The following is a 16,021-nucleotide window of genomic DNA, read 5'->3' as shown; positions in this document are numbered from 1 at the left end:
TTTGCACCTGAATGGAAGAACTGTAAGTGCACACACATACAACTTCTGAGTTTTATTTGCCTACTTTCGCTTTATAGATTTATTATATTTACAAAAATATGATGACATAGTAAAAAAAAAACAAAAAAAAACACCACAGCAAATGATGGCTCAAATATTCTTAGTATTTTCCAAAAAAAACCTAATATTTAAGATCTCATGCTGTAACTGATTTAACTCCTCTACATATGAGAACTGTGAACCACAAAATATTGATAATGAAACAGGTTGATAATATGATAAGAGAAAGAGAAAGATTTATAAAAGAGAAATAATTACTGACCCACCTTTAAGGGGGGAAAAAAAAAACATCAGAATTTTGTTAGTCAGAAAATTTTTTTTTTTTTTAATGTCACACAACTGCTATAATTTACAGATATATATTCTATGCAAAATTATCTATCAAAATGGTTGAGGCCAAAAATGGCTTTAAACTACAAGCATAATTTCATTCACAGATTTACAATTAGATGCACAGTGATGTTGTTGATAACCTATCAGCTCCTACAGATTCACTGCATTGCTTCGGAATTTATACGAGACCTAAAGATGGTGGATCCAGAAGATCCAACAATAACAGTAATAATTACCAGTTGGGTATATATTATACAGTTTGATCTGATATCAGTAGCAGCTGGAACTGAGACTTTATGGTCCGTATCTCAAAATCAAACACATTATCAAAGTATTCAATGAGCTTGTCAATTAGCAAAATTTAATAGGAAGGATTAGGTTTTCCAACAAATTTGTGGTTAAAGTGTTGCTCAGAGGACAAAAAGGGTAGCTCCGGGTCTCACAGCTTGGCCTTGCCTGGTGAAACCTGGAGGTTCTGCAGCTTCAGAGCCATGCCCACGTTCCCAGTGACCTTCAGTTTACCTTTGAAGAACGCCTGAGGAGAGTAAAATAAATGGAAATTCAGCAATTTACTTCATCAAATTGCATTTGTAATAATACTTTGTCACTGGAAGATGCATCTCTGATACAATGAAAAACTACTGAAAACCTGACAAGTTTTTGTCAGACAAATCTAATGACATACTGGAAAAGATGCTTTTAGTGAGTCACTATAAAGTGCAACACCAAATTATGTGCTGTGTTAAATAAAGACCTCTTTGTGGCAGGATATTCTGTCAAGTGACCAGTCAGTGCCCATATTCCTATGCCATGTCTCTGTGCTCCGAGTGGCAGTGAAGTGAAAATTATAAAACAGAGCAAGGATTGAGGCTTTTGGGCATAATGGACCGAATTCATTTTATTTCCTTTTGTTGATATTTATCTAGCTAATAACGTGCACTTTAAGTTAACCCCCACAGGCACTAAAACCACTTAATAGTAACTTGGCTTTGCTGAGAGTCATTGTAATATTTTAAATATACAAATCTAATTCTGCCATCCTTTGATCGGTCTTCTCAGAAAGAAACGTGGCAAGGAAAAACCAAGTTTTCACATTTGTGGTTTGTTAAGATTATTTGCTGTTGCAGCTGGATTGGGGCATTTTAGCCTCCGGTTGTGTAAATATAAGTGGCATCCACTTGCCAAGAACATTAAAGCTAGGGGCCTCTATAGTTTAAGGGTAGGAAATAACCAGGTTCAAACATTTGCCACACACTTGGTGATAAGAGAATAAAATAGTAGAGCTCCTTGAAAATAATGAGTAGGTTTCTAAGAGCTAACAAGAGGCTCCAAGTGTCAGACGTCAGAATGTGATTGGAGTAGTCTCCCCCCCCCCCCCTTTTTTTACCCCCCAATGAGATGTGTACAGTTTACAAAAGCCTGATATCCAGGAGCCTCTAGACACACCAATATGTAAAAGCGACATAAAGCCTATATTAATTATTTTCATGGTAAGACATGTTACTGTGAGTGCAGGGATTTTTCAGAAGGTGAAAAGGAATTAAAACAGCAGTGAAAAACAGAACTCGTCTCTTGCTCTGTTAAGTCCCCAGTTCCCCAATAAGATGGAGTAAAATGAGCGAAACATAGCAACCACACCATAACTAGACTCGGTACTAAATGCCTTTTTTCTGTCGGTTATATTTACGAGGTCAAGTTGCAGTCTCGCCTAATCATGCTCATAACAGGTTATTTCTTCATGAGCACTTTGTGAAAACCAGAGTAAATAAATAAAGCCATAATGAGCAGTAAAGTGTGGTATGACTTGGTTTATCTGTGAGCCGAAACAGAACTATTTTTCCTTTTCCTAAAATGCCACTTTTGTTTAAGTTTTGTTTATGTTCTTGATCTCTTTTCCTAAATAATGGTGTCTTATAAGCCTGTTTGGGTAGGGCATTTTATTTAGGTATGTAATTTATGCATGACACAATAATAAAATTTTTTATAGTAAATGTAACTTTTTTCCAACTCTTTCATTTCGTTCATGTGTAAAACAGAAAAACAAAGATATGGTTAATACGTATACGTAACATACAGTTTGTGCGTTCAACTTTCCAGTCATCAGATCCAGAAGATCATCATCACTCATGGATAAGGTGCAGTCTGCCTTTTTACCTAAAAGGGAAAAAAAGTGGAACTTAATAATTACGGCTAATTACCACAATATTTAAAATGCAGCAGAACTAAAAATTCACACACAGAGAAAGTATTTAATATTTTCTTATACACACACAGAGGAAAAAATAAGCTCTACCTGCTCAAAAGCGAAACAAAATATGATACATATATAATGTTAAATATTGGAGAAAATGAACTGGCAATTTTATGAAACTTTCCTTTTATGTAAAAACGTGCTACACAAGTCCAATCCAGTTTCTTTCACTGAAGCAAAATTCAGACAGCTTTATGGCTCATGCTTTCTATGTTCTGACTGAACATTGGCCCTGCAGGATGCCACATTTCATCACAAAAACAAATGGTAAATGGACTGTACTGTGCCTTTCTAGTCACTCAAAGTGCTTTACACTACATGTCACATTCACACACATTCATACACTGATGGCTACCATGCAATGTGCCAACTGCACATCAGAAAGAAACTAATCATTCACTCACACACCAATGGTACAGCCTTTGGGAGCAATTTAGGATTCAGTATCTTGGCCAAGGACACTTCGACGCGCAGGCTTGGGGAAGCCGGGAATCCAACCGCAGATCTTCCGATTACTACCACTAAGACAGTCCTAAAAAGTATGTGTTAAATCAATGCCTTATTGACACAATCACCAAAAGAGCACATTATCAAGCTTAAATAATCAGTATTAACTGCAGACTGAACACAGACAAAGACCCGCTAAGCACTTTATATGTCCTGTATATCATTTTTTCCAGTATAAAGCCTTACCCTCTGTTTACCAGTGGGAAATGGGAGGTGACAGTGCTCCAATGAGATCCGTGCACAGTGAATGCAATGTTTACCAGTTGTACCACTGTTTGGTGCTGAGCAGATAGTGTCAAGTAAGTTTTCTTGTCCGTTTTTAGTAGAGCCCCGATATATCGACCTGCCGGCATGAGCTAATTGCATTTAATCGGTAAAAAAGAAACCTAGAGTCAGATCCTTAACTCATGTCATGGGTGTTGCATAGTTTGCCCACCAGAGGGCGACCAGCTGCAGCTCCCCTGTTAACTACACTACCTCACCACAAAAACCACAGAAGAAAACGATCAGCTGACCAGAGTTTACCCAGCTTACACTAGGATTTGGAAACATGCAGAGGGCTGTGTGAGCAGTGAGTTGGTCTTTTGTCAAGTTAATTACATGACTTTAATAATTATATAAAAAACAGACCCAGTCACTTCTCCTCTCCTGAAAACATTCATGACTTGATAACCCTCCCATTTTTCACTGCCATCTCCCGGCTTCCTACCAGCTCACAGCCGTTTAATGTTATGGCAGTTGGGTGTTGAAAGCTACGCTGCTGGACAGACGTAACTGTACATTTATTTCAAACAGTGTGGCAATTCTAGCGAACGGTGCACATTTGTCCCTAGTTCATCACTTCTAAATATTTTCTAAAATCACGTAACGTTTCAGCAGCTAACGCTGCCCGTTGCTAAATTAGCCACAAAGCTAATGCCGTGTTTATCAGTGGAAGAGCGCCAACAGTAATGAGCCGTTAAACTATAGTTTGACGTATTCTAAATATATCTGCGGGCCGCCTGTCTGCAGGTTAAACCAATGATTAAACCAGAACAGTCATGTAAATAAACGTGAGCTGAACAAGAATCTTACACGGCTTCCTGCAGTTCCTCTTTAGTCAGAGCCGTAATGGCTCTGGTTGTAGTTATAACGTTAGTTAAATGAAATCTCAAAGTGGCAGGTCCTCGTTGGAGACATTCCTGTAGTATTAGATGCATTCAAAAGCAGCTCACTGTATCCTAGACTATGATGTATATGGATGGTGGTTAAATGGTTTCATGTAGCTTTGGTTAGAAGAGTGCTGGTAAAGGGATGAACTAGATTCTCTCTCACTCTCTCCGTTTACAGACGGTTGAAAAAGTTGCACCTTCCAGGAGCAAAGATTTATTAATGCGCAATTGTTTACATGTTCACTTTTTGAGACTGTAATCTATTTTGTTAACAATCCATTTAGGAAAAGGTTTTATAGCCCACATACATACCAGCTTTCAATATCGGCCTGTTCTAAGTGTAGATTATAGAGTAAAGGGGTCTACTATCCAAGTCATTCTTAAAATCAAAATATTGGCTCATAAATCGGCTCTTTTTCACTTTAATATCGGCATCAGCCCCCAAAAACCCATATCGTTCAGGCTCTAGTTTTTAGAGCTTTTCACGGCCTGCGAAGCTATAGCGGAGAAAGTGAACTGAAACAGTAAAGTTGCGGGCCAGACTGCGCTACAGTCGCTATAAAGCATGGTAAATCCGAGGGGAGCAGCAGATTCAGGTGATACATACAAGGCCACAACCAGCTTATACAAGGCAGAATACAACAAATCGAAGAACATTGTGCTTTTGGAGACTGTGTCCATTTTCCCTGAATTGTGAGCTTTTAATTTGTCTCATGTTTATATGTCCATTGCAGCAGCATTATCAGTCTTTAAATCCAAAGATAACATTTAAAAGATAATTCAAGTTATAGGATGAAAAGTGTGTTCAAAGTGTCAACGACTTTAATGGTGAGTTTTATAAGACTATAAAGTTCACAAGAATTCCAATAAACAGCCAGACAGCCAAAGAAATCTCTATTTGAACCCAAAACGCAATTAAATGTGAACCTTTCAATTGTATTGCCAAATGAAGACATCCCTACCAAAAGGTGAAAGGTATCTCAATTTTTAACATGGATTTTTCTTGGGGATTGAAGCTACACTGAATAAAATTATAAACGCAACACCGTTGTTTTTGCCCCCATTAATCATGAGCTGAACTCAAATAAAGACTTTCTCTATGTACACAAAAGAGCCATTTCTCTCAAATATTGTTCACAAATCTGTCAAAATCTGTGTTGTGCGCACTTCTTCTTTGCCATGATAATCCATCCACTTCACAGCTGTGGCATATCTAGATGCTGATCAGACAGCATGGGTATTGCACAGGTGTGCCTTAGGCTGGCCACAATAAAAGGCAAAACAAAAGTGTTGCGTTTAGAATTTTGTTCAGTATATTTCTCTTTTGAGCTTCATGGAAAAAGAGCCAAAACAAAAGCAAGAAAACATTGTTCATTCCAGGTTTGGAACATGTTTTACTTCCACAATACAGACTAAGAGTATCAAAAGCAAAGAATGTGTGCGGTAGAGGCTGACAGATAAAGATATAGCGTGCAGATATCATTGGCCGATAAGAGCTAATTGCAGATAAAATCTGTACTGATGTTTATAACAGCCGATAATGATAATAAAGGATTTAGGAGGATATGTTGACAGAAATGCTATATAATATACATAACTATGTTTTTAGTGGTCTATAAAGACCTTACATAATGAATTGTCATGTTTTTATTAACATAGAATGAGCCATTTCTATCTACATACACCGCGGGTCCCCTTACATGGAAGCCGCCGTTTGCGGCGCCATGTTTGTGCAGTAGCTGAAAACGGACAAACTGCTCTACAGAGCGTGTTTCGTCACTACGTTAAATACGTACGAAGAAAAGGACAAGAAGAAGTAGTAGTACTAGAAGTAGTAGTCATCTGGTTTATTAGAAGTAACAAGAGTCGTGAAATATGGACTAATGGAGGCCCACACATATTATTTAGCACAAGAGCCGACAGATTGTGTCGGTCACCGTAGCTTCTCATGCACGCTGAGAAAGTGAGGGGTGAAATAATCGGAATTCTTTTTTCCGCGTTAAATCTTTCTTGCAAAAAGAGGAACAACTCTGCAACTCCCCTACTGGCAACACAGGTGTTTGGAATGCCACAAATCCACCACAAAACACACACTTCAAAGTACTATTTACAACAATTAGGAGTGTGACGATCTTAAAATGTGACAAGATTTCACGTCAGGTTAAAAGCTGTCTCATGAGACTCACGCGAGTGACATTTTTAACACTCTCACGCCACACATCCTTTTTCTCACAGTGAAAAACAAATGTATAAATGATAAGGTCGACTCCCGGAGCGAATCAAGTCTGCCCAGATGATGCGAAACCAGTGTACGCCCGATAGTCATCAAGTGAACCCGCTGTCTGAGTCCAGACAGTTGTGATCGAGTGGTAACGAACGGTTTTGCAATATAAACATTTAAAAACTGAGGCGCAATCTTGCTCTGTTTGGGACTGTGACTTGCACTGTATCAAAGGTGCTGAAGTTAATGTGTGTGGATATGTGGTGAGATTTATGCCTGATCACAAGTGTTTTTAGTTAGTTTTGTTTCCCACCTCTGTCAGTCATCTTAACATGTAGTTCCAAACATGTTTCTGTGTGTGTCAGACGAACTGAAGGGAATCGGAATGATGACGTTAGTCTCGTAATACTACTTTGTTCTCTACATGTCAGAGAACACAGATATGTGGGGGAAAATTATGTGCACATAGTTCTGAACATGAGCAGAAAACCTGCTGCTGAAACAGAGGAGCTATTAAAGTCCAGGAGTTTATAAGTGAATTAAAATGAATTAATTTATCACTGAGGTGAAAAAGTGCCAATATCACATTTAAAGTGGTTACTTCCCCAATCAAAAAGGTACAAAGTGGGGGCGAAGACTAAATCATGCATGCGTGTTGACTCAACAGGGATATTATATTTATATTATATATTAATGCAGAAAATTAAATGTTTAATGCTATATATTTTCAAATAATTCAGCATTGAGGATTTCTTAAATAGTGTTAAAATCTGTCTTGTCTCGATCTTATGAACCCAATTACATGTTTCGTCTTGTGAGCCATGTGTCTCGTCACACCCCTAAAAACTATTTAAAAAAAATTTTAACTGCATTATGTAATGTTATCTTGGTGAGGTCTTATAACTACACATAACAAAATGTTCGGGATAATCTTTATGTTTCTTAAAAAAAAAAAAAAAAAAAAAAAACGGGCAATATATTGGAATTTCGGATTTTAAAATACTCAGATATCAAAATTGGTATCGGTGTGTGGTCTCTGCAAGAAAAAGAAAATCTCATGAAATACTTCCTATAATGAATATACAACAGATAAAAAGCGCATTTATTGGTACATGTACATACTGAGAGTGATGTGTGGGAAAGAGCTGAGAGAGAAGTCTTACAGTGTATTTCTGAGAATCCCCTAAGCTCTTTTAGTGACATCATATTAAACAAAATACATACATGAGGCAAAAAAAAAAAACAGGATTATAAAGCCCAGCATGTAACAAGTAAACTACGTTTTTATTTCTATTATTTTTTAGTTTTAAATCACATGGCTACTACAAAAACACCAGATAAATATTATTTGGCCTTGGAGAGTCAAACACCTCTATTTAGATACATACCTGGGTCATTGGTGACAGAACCTTTGCCATTTTTCACATCCACGACCCAAGTCGCCTCTTTTCCCTCTGGTCCATCCTTCACTTTAAAGGCAAACACTCCACCAATCTTCTTGACCAGCTGCTCTCCTTCCTTCAGAGAGTAAAGAAGACGTACTTGAAATTATCCATAGAATATAGCAGTCATATGCAGCCGAACAGAAATGTGAAACGCTTGCAACCACCAATGAACCTGAAGTTTCTGGCAGTTGTTCAGAGCAGGAGAGTCTAATAATCCACATGTGAGCAGCACATTTATTGTTTATCGTTACGTTGGCAGGTGCAGGGAGAATGAAAGCCCACATGCAGGAGCAAGTAAAATTCAAAACAATAAGAATATATGATCCCACTTCATATCAGCAGCCCTACGGTCCACGCCCACACATATTACTATAAGGTGTCAGTCTCTCCTCTGCACCAACACCTGAGGCGTCAGCCAACGTCACATGCAGGTTATAACTGATAGATCAATGAAAAATCTGAACCTCAAAATGGTTTTCAGGTGGTGTGTGTCAATAAAAAAAGAATAAATGCTTTTGGATTCAACTGTGCCTCAAATTACAGACATTTAAACATATGTTCTAACACAAGTGGAGGGGCACGGTGAAGCATGCCTACCTTTTAGAATTGTTTTGTACACTTATAAAAAGGAGGCCCCTGGTTACAGCCTCACTAATGCACATAAATGACTAGACCACCTATATCTTTTCTGACACGTCAAAGCAAAATTGTTTGCCTTGAACACAAGGTACAACTACTGCTGACCACATTTTCCATTAACATTAGACGGCATGTCATATGAATATTAGCAATTACCTTTAGAAAATAACAGATAGTGGCTTTTTCCTTTTTTCAGTGATGATCTAGCTGGTATGACAGACAGGGATCACGTCCTACACTAATATGTTCCTCTCTGCAGAAGTCTGATTTTAAACATGTGCAGTCAATGGCTAAAACTTATCTATGAAATCATTTATTACATGCTTAGATCTTGATCTGGCCTTGTTCCTATGCTGTTTTTAATATTATTTTTCATATTTTTACATTGTATATTTTTGTTTCTTTCTTTTGGATAGCCCTTTTTGTTCTATGCTTGGCAAGTGATTTTCTCATGAATTATATTTTAACCACTGCTGCTTGAACACCAATAACTGAATAGCCTCAACACAATTTTGCCTACTAACAAATCCCAGCGTTCTGTTGAACCTTAGCTTTCTAAAGCCCCTTTTCCACTGCACGGTACCAGCTCGACTCGACTCACCTATTTTTGGTTTTCCATTGCAGAAAAGTTGTACCTGTGCCTGTTTCCAGGTACTTTTTTCATATCACCTCCGTCGAGGTTCCAAGCGAGCTGAGGCGATACTAAAATGTGATGTGAAAACACGGCAGACTATTGATTGGTCAGGGAGAATCGTCACTATTCATTGCGTCATCATTGTGTGTGCGCCTGACAGAGGCCAGCAACAGAAATTTCTATACTTTACAATTTTTATACGTTATTTCATCACTAAATCCACTACTTCTGTTTTGAGGTGAGAAATCAACTGTGTAGATTTTGAATGTTGACAGTTTTACGAGAAGTGATGGCGGAACAAAAATGTGCTTGAAAGTTTCAGAGTTGAGGAGCTCCGCAAGTGGCGGCGGGGGAAGTGCACTGCAGCAACAGCAGACGAAACCGCTTATCTGTCATTACATTCTGAGTAATGTTGAAACTTTTTAACTTAAATTAAGAGATATCTGTGTGTGGGTCGTTGGTGTGTGTGTCGCATTGAAAATTACATCGTGGCGGTTGTGTGTGGCGTTGCTATGACGACCAGCTACTTTGAGGGGTACTATCTCTGGGAACTATCTGTAATGGAAAACAGAGCACGGCCAAACCGAGTCGAGGGGAGTTAAGCTGGTACTAGTAATGGAAAAACGGCATATAATCACTGTGGCCCAAATGTAGGTCAGTCAGACCAACGTCACACTTTATTGAAACTTCACAATGAATTTGGTGTATTGATATGCAAGTGTAATATGGTCAAAAAACTGGGACAACTTTATAGGTGTGTAAACATCAAAAGTGATTTTATGTTCTAAAAAAACATGTCTAAATAGGAAATTAAAACAAGCCTTGATATAAATCAGTTTATAACGAAGCTAATCACAACCAACTGTGTACCAAACATGTTAACAAATTTAACATTATTCAACCGTTTTAAACAAGTTGAGAAGAAAACGTTCATCTATAATAATTCATTCATTATAAAACTACCACAGTTACCAGCCAGCAGTGACTAATTTACCTTCAAAGGATAATGCAAGTTGCATTATTGAGAATTAATGTCATCTAGTCTGTGCTACCATGTGACCTGACTCAGGGGTGTGTTCACGACACTGCCACAACATAAACGAGCAACCGCAACTTAATGTTCAAATAATTTTGCGTGTGTTTTCCATGACTGGAAAACTGTTTTCCAGATTTTCCATGATATGTGGGAACTATGTATATGGCCCTGAACCTGTAGTGCTGATAGTCAGCTTTTATTGTCCACCTCATGTACATTTTAGTAGGTACGTATGTTGCGTTTGTGAATAAAACAATTTACCACAAGGCAGATGGGCTTATGGTTACATTTGCTAACATGGAATAATCAGCAGACTGAATGAAAGAAATGAGAACAAAGAAAATCTACGATCTAAGGTGTGATGGGGACTATACCTCATGTAGATGATTTTCGATCTCTTTGAAGACAGGGTAAGCTTTAAAACCCTCCAGACCGCTGCCCAAACTGGTGGGAATTGCACCTACATGGGACCTGAGGGAACCAGAAAAAAAAATCCAAATACAAAAGTTTGCAAAAATTGTGACAAATGTATTCTTTCCCCTCTCCTTGATTCCCTTTTATGTGAGGTTATATACAGTAAATCACTATGTAATGTTGCACAATAGCAACAGCAGATAAAGCAATGTACTGTATCTACAGCAGAAAGAATTGCAATAGTTAAAGACACGATGTTCAACTGTGGATCAACATATGACACATAACAATGCAGTTATTATTAGAGGAGACAAAACATGTTTATTAGAATTGTGCACATACTGATAAAATTAACCTCTGATTTACATTCCTCTTCAGTACAAAATGACATACTGACAGACAGACTGATAGAATAATAGTTACATGATATAGAAATGGCTCTCCTATGACTTATTCCTCTGGTGTATTAGTCAGCAACTTATCACCTGCCTTTTTGATCTAACTGAACTAAAAACAGCTTGTTGGTAATTACTTCCCCACCTGGCCTCCTGAGGGAATCCCATTCTGTAGAGAGCCACAACCACAGCTCCTCCTAAACCAATGTTGTGCTGCAAGGCCACTTTTGCCCCTGGGACCTGCCTCCTGCCGGCCTGCCCTCTGAGCTGCCAGCACAGCTCGGCACACTGGGCCAGACCTGAGAGAGCACAAAATGGGGGAGAAGGAAGAAAAGGGTGAGGATGAGGTGACTCAGAGGGGATGTGGTGTAGGATTGATGTGAGGACTTGGCAATGTAATTTACGACTAATGAAGCTTAACAAATGTATCATAAAAGAAAAAAGGTACATTAACTAATGTAAGAAAGACAAAAACAATGAAGAAGTTCACTTGTCATTAACAGGAATTACCTTGAGCCTTGGATCATTAGGTTTTAAAATATTGACTGATTTAGACTCCAAAATGGAGTTCTGAGAAAACAAATCTGCGTGTTATACATACATGAGGGTAAGTTATACAATTTGTTTTAATTGTTATATTAGTTGCCCAGAACCTTTTTTTCTTCATTTTAAGATGATTTCAATCTGAGGGCAGAATAAACCCGCTGTAAACACAACGCTATAACATGTACAGTAGGGGTTGACACACACACACGCACAAGCACACGAAACTATTGTTCCTGAAAGATGTGGCTTGACCTTTGGGGAATTCATTCTCTTTGTTGGACATTAGACATTGATTTCTTATTGCTGTTTTTGTAAATAATCTCCAAATGTCTCTGGACTTGTTGCACTTTTTTGTCTATGGTGTGACTAAAGACTGAAAATACAAGTTAATTTCTGTTTTTCCTGTATAATCTGTTTAACCAGAAGAAGTGAGAAGAAATATGTAGCATTCATATTTTTAAAAAACTATTACATTTACTCGTTCAGCGGACGCTTTTATTCAAAGCAACTTTGAATAATATAATAATATTCAAAGCAACTTTGAATATTATGACAGGTATCTTCATGGTAAAGACCATTTTCTAGCAAGCGTTGCACTTGCTTACAAGGGAGGAAGAAAAGAGCGCAGGGGCTATTACAATTACAATGTGCAAAATTAAATGCCACATATACAGATAAAAGGAAATACTTTAACTAGTAAAAGCAAATTCTGAAGAAATTATGATGTGAATGCTGTCTGTTGAAAGGCTTGCGCTAAACTGGATTGAAAAGCTGGATAGTATGAAAGATGTTGAATATTTTTATGATTATTGAAAAGCTGATGCTAAACTGCAATGTTGGCTATAATTTGCATGAAGTAGCTGAAGATCTATGAAAACTTGGAACCATGCGAAAGGCTCTAAATACTATGAATAATATTTTAAATTTGAGTAAACTGAAATAACTAACTCAAACTGCTCTAAAAGATGTAGAACATTTCAATGTTTGAATGTAGTTTCTTGTTGAAAGACATGAAAAAGTTTAATAAATGTGAGAAAGTCCCAAGTGTTGTGAACATATGACCTGAACAACTTTAGAAAGGAGTATGAAGATGTGGAAAAGCTTGAAAGGATATGATCTTAATATTAGGGGTGTCCCCAACTAAGGATTTACATAGTCGAGAATAATCAGAATTGTCAAGGATCGCCTATAGTCGAAGCTGTGTGTGGGTGTGTCGGGGGGAGTTTACGCAACGTAGCTCCACTTTAATCTTGAGAAGCTGCAGAGTTACAGTCTCTAAACTGAGGCTTATTGTTGACCATTTTCTCTCTCGCTCTGTTCGCCTGCTATTTACCGGTCTTCTGCAGAGTTGTAATCCTCGCAGTAATCCACAGAAGAGTTTTTAACTGCTCTCCAGTCCTGCTGGGCTCTTTCCACTTTTGAGTGTCCTAGTTTTAATTTCAAGAACAAACTGTCCATTTTATTTCCATTTTTTTCTGACTAAGTTTGTATTCTTGGATATTTTAATATTCATATCTATTGTCCTTCTTCTTCCTCATTTATCTCTGATTTTATCAAACTCAGAGTCTTTTAACTTGGTCCAAAATGTAAAACAGCCCACTCATAACAAAGGTCACTCAGTTGACCTTGTGCTCACCCATGGTTTCAGTGGATGATGTGTCTGTGGTAGATTTTGCGTTCTCTGATCATGATGCAGTGCTCTTCCAGGTACCACACCTTTCTACAGACCCCAAACCCCCCAATACGAATTCGCTCTCGCTCCCTAAACTCGCTCTGTGCTCTACTTTTTTGCCAAGGTTTTACCGAAATGCATGATGCTTTCAATAGCTGTGGACATGACCACACCATAGATGAGCAGGTCAGTGTTTTTAATAACGCCACTACCATTTTAGACTCAATAGCACCAATCAGATACAAAAAACGGAAACTTAGTGTCTCCCATGCCTTTTTAAAACATTTTTTGTACTCCTATCAGATTGCTGTCAAAGGCAAGTAACACATATTTCTCAGATCTGATTGCTAGTCAAGGTCATAACTCCAGAATTCTTTTTAAAACCATATATTCGGTAGCTATTCCTGCACCCACATAGCCAGGTGAATCTTCTCCTGAAAAATGTGAAGAAATCACTTTTCTAACAAAATCATGGAGATTCAGGAGCATTTTAACAATAACACATCATTTACTAATTTTACGGAAATATCTCTTCCAACCCTGGAACGCAATGTCGCATTGTCTAAATCATCTACCTGCCCTTCAGACCGCATTCTGACTTAGTTTTTAAAAGCTGCATTTCAGATGCTTGGCCCAGACATTGTAGCAAAGATTAACCATTCATTGTCAACTGGTATTCCTACTTCTTGTTTTAAGCGTGCCTCTGTTTACTCAGTTTTTAAAAAGTCCTCTTTAGATGCCTCTGTTTTAAGTAATTTTAGACCCATTTCCAAAGTGCCATTTTTATCTAAGATTTTAGAAAAAAAATCGTTTCAACTTGGTTAATCTCCTTTTTGAACAATAATGAATCAGGTTTACGCTCCATACACATTACTGGGACTGCTCTAATCAAGGTCACCAATGATTTGCTGCTCGCAACTGATTCAGGCATACGCTCTGTTTTAATTCTTCTTGACCTCAGGTCAGTTTTTGACACTGTGGACCATGATGTTTTAATTAGCTGTCTGAAAAACTATGTTGGTATCAGTGATGTGGCCCTGGACTGGTTTGTCTTCTATCTGTCAAAGAGGTAATTTTCTGTGATCGTTGGAGAAGCCTCCTCCTGTCATGCTCCTCTATTTTGAGGGGTCAATGTTATTCACCATATACATGCAACCCCCGGGGAAAATCATTCAGACTTAATATATTGATTTCCATTTATATGCAGATGACACCCAGTTGTATGCCCTCGTTAAGGCCTGGTTCTTCCGATGTCTCTGGTATTTTCTCTTGCCTCACTGAGATAAAAGCCTGGATGTCTAATAACTTCCTTCAGTTAAACAACACAAAATCAGAAGTAAGTGTATTTACCCCCATCTGAACCAGCACTAGCTAGCTCAAAAACCTCACCACTGTCTTCTCAGATAACCCTTCAGAAAGAAGCCTGCAACCTTGGTGTCATTTTTGACTCAGAACTGTCTTTTGATGCTCAGGTGACAAATAGTGCAGTCCTGTTTTGTCCAGCTGAGACTAGAACATTCCTCTCCTCTGCTGAGAGAAGGTCATCCATGCCTTTATTTTCTCAAGACTCGACTATTGCAAAGCAATATTGCAAAGCTCTGTATTCAGGTATTAGTAAGAAATATTCATAGATTACAGCTCATTCAAAATGCTGCAGCCAGGCTTTTAACTCCCACTAAGAGGAGTGACCACATCACACCAATCCTTGTAGCCCTTCACTGGTTACCTGTGAGTTTTAGTAAAATCTTAAAAACAATTCCATTTGTTTTTACAGCCCTGAGCGGCCAAGCTCCTGCCTAAATCTGTGATTTGATAACTCCCTACAACCCGGACCGATGCCTGAGATCCTCTGGCAGGGCTCTACTAATGGTTCCAATGTCTCATCTGACCAAACTTTGCTGTTCGGGCCCCTCAGCTGTGGTACACCCTGCCCAGAGATCTCTGTGCTGGTCTCAGGCAGGCAAACTCAGTGGCTTCTTTTAAATATCTTCTCAAGTCTCACTTTTATTGTATGGTGTTTTTAGAAACATATTATTGCTGTTACTGTATTATTTAATAATGATTTTATTGTTGGTTTTTAATTTATTTAAATTCATTTATATTTTTAATAGTGCTGGTCAACAATTGTAAATTTTAATCGCGATGTTCAGTAGCAAATGTCAAATTGTCTTGAACTTTTTGTAGGCTGTCAGCACCAGAAAAGAGATTGGCTACATCCTGGTGAAAAAATTATGTATGTAGAGTGAAAGTTGTGGAAAACAGAGACCGTTGAAAACAAATTTCTAAAAAGATTTTGTAGGGAATTCCCACTTTGTCAATTGGTCTTCCCACTATTCATAGTTTTCTGTGACATGCACAGTGACCTGGAGGGCAGAACAACAGACAAGGACGGCGGCTCCCCATAAAGATACAGCAAAAGCTATTAAATTTCCCTTCCCATGATTGTTTGTTCTGCCATTGAAAACCGCTAGGTTCCTGACAGATCTTGACTGCAGTGATGTTTAAGTTTACCTTGTGGAGAATCCCTCACCTTCTAACTTACATTGTCGATTAGTGAATCCCAAAGCATACCAACTATCTGGCATTTTGGCAACACAAAACTAACTAACTCAAAAGTAACAGTATCACTTGCTTCCTGGTTGTCAGGCAGTGGAAAATAATGTCTTTTTTTCCTCCCAAGAGAGCGTTTCCTTTGGAAAGTGACGTCACGTGAAAAT

General features: G+C 38.1%; 1 protein-coding gene across 1 annotated transcript in view; it reads right to left on the bottom strand.

Annotated features, from left to right (window-relative positions):
• Nucleotides 1-37: 37 nt before the first annotated feature.
• Nucleotides 38-16,021, bottom strand: part of scp2a (sterol carrier protein 2a) — a 28,177-nt gene continuing 12,193 nt past the window's right edge. The window contains exons 12-16 of the mRNA XM_038718528.1: nt 11,232-11,385; nt 10,652-10,748; nt 7,912-8,041; nt 2,468-2,547; nt 38-928 (exon numbers count right to left, since the gene is read on the bottom strand). Of these exons, the coding sequence (XP_038574456.1) occupies nt 833-928; nt 2,468-2,547; nt 7,912-8,041; nt 10,652-10,748; nt 11,232-11,385 (557 nt within the window). The 3' untranslated portion in view covers nt 38-832. The remainder of the gene's footprint in view (nt 929-2,467; nt 2,548-7,911; nt 8,042-10,651; nt 10,749-11,231; nt 11,386-16,021) is intronic.

This window comes from Micropterus salmoides, unplaced genomic scaffold (assembly GCF_014851395.1).
Source record: "Micropterus salmoides isolate LMB-PRFRI ecotype aquatic unplaced genomic scaffold, ASM1485139v1 Ms_hic_scaffold_14, whole genome shotgun sequence".
In the NCBI taxonomy this organism is placed as follows: Eukaryota; Metazoa; Chordata; class Actinopteri; order Centrarchiformes; family Centrarchidae; genus Micropterus; species Micropterus salmoides.
The sequence above is the reverse complement of the archived record's forward strand: the minus strand, read 5'-3'. Positions and strand labels throughout refer to the sequence as shown.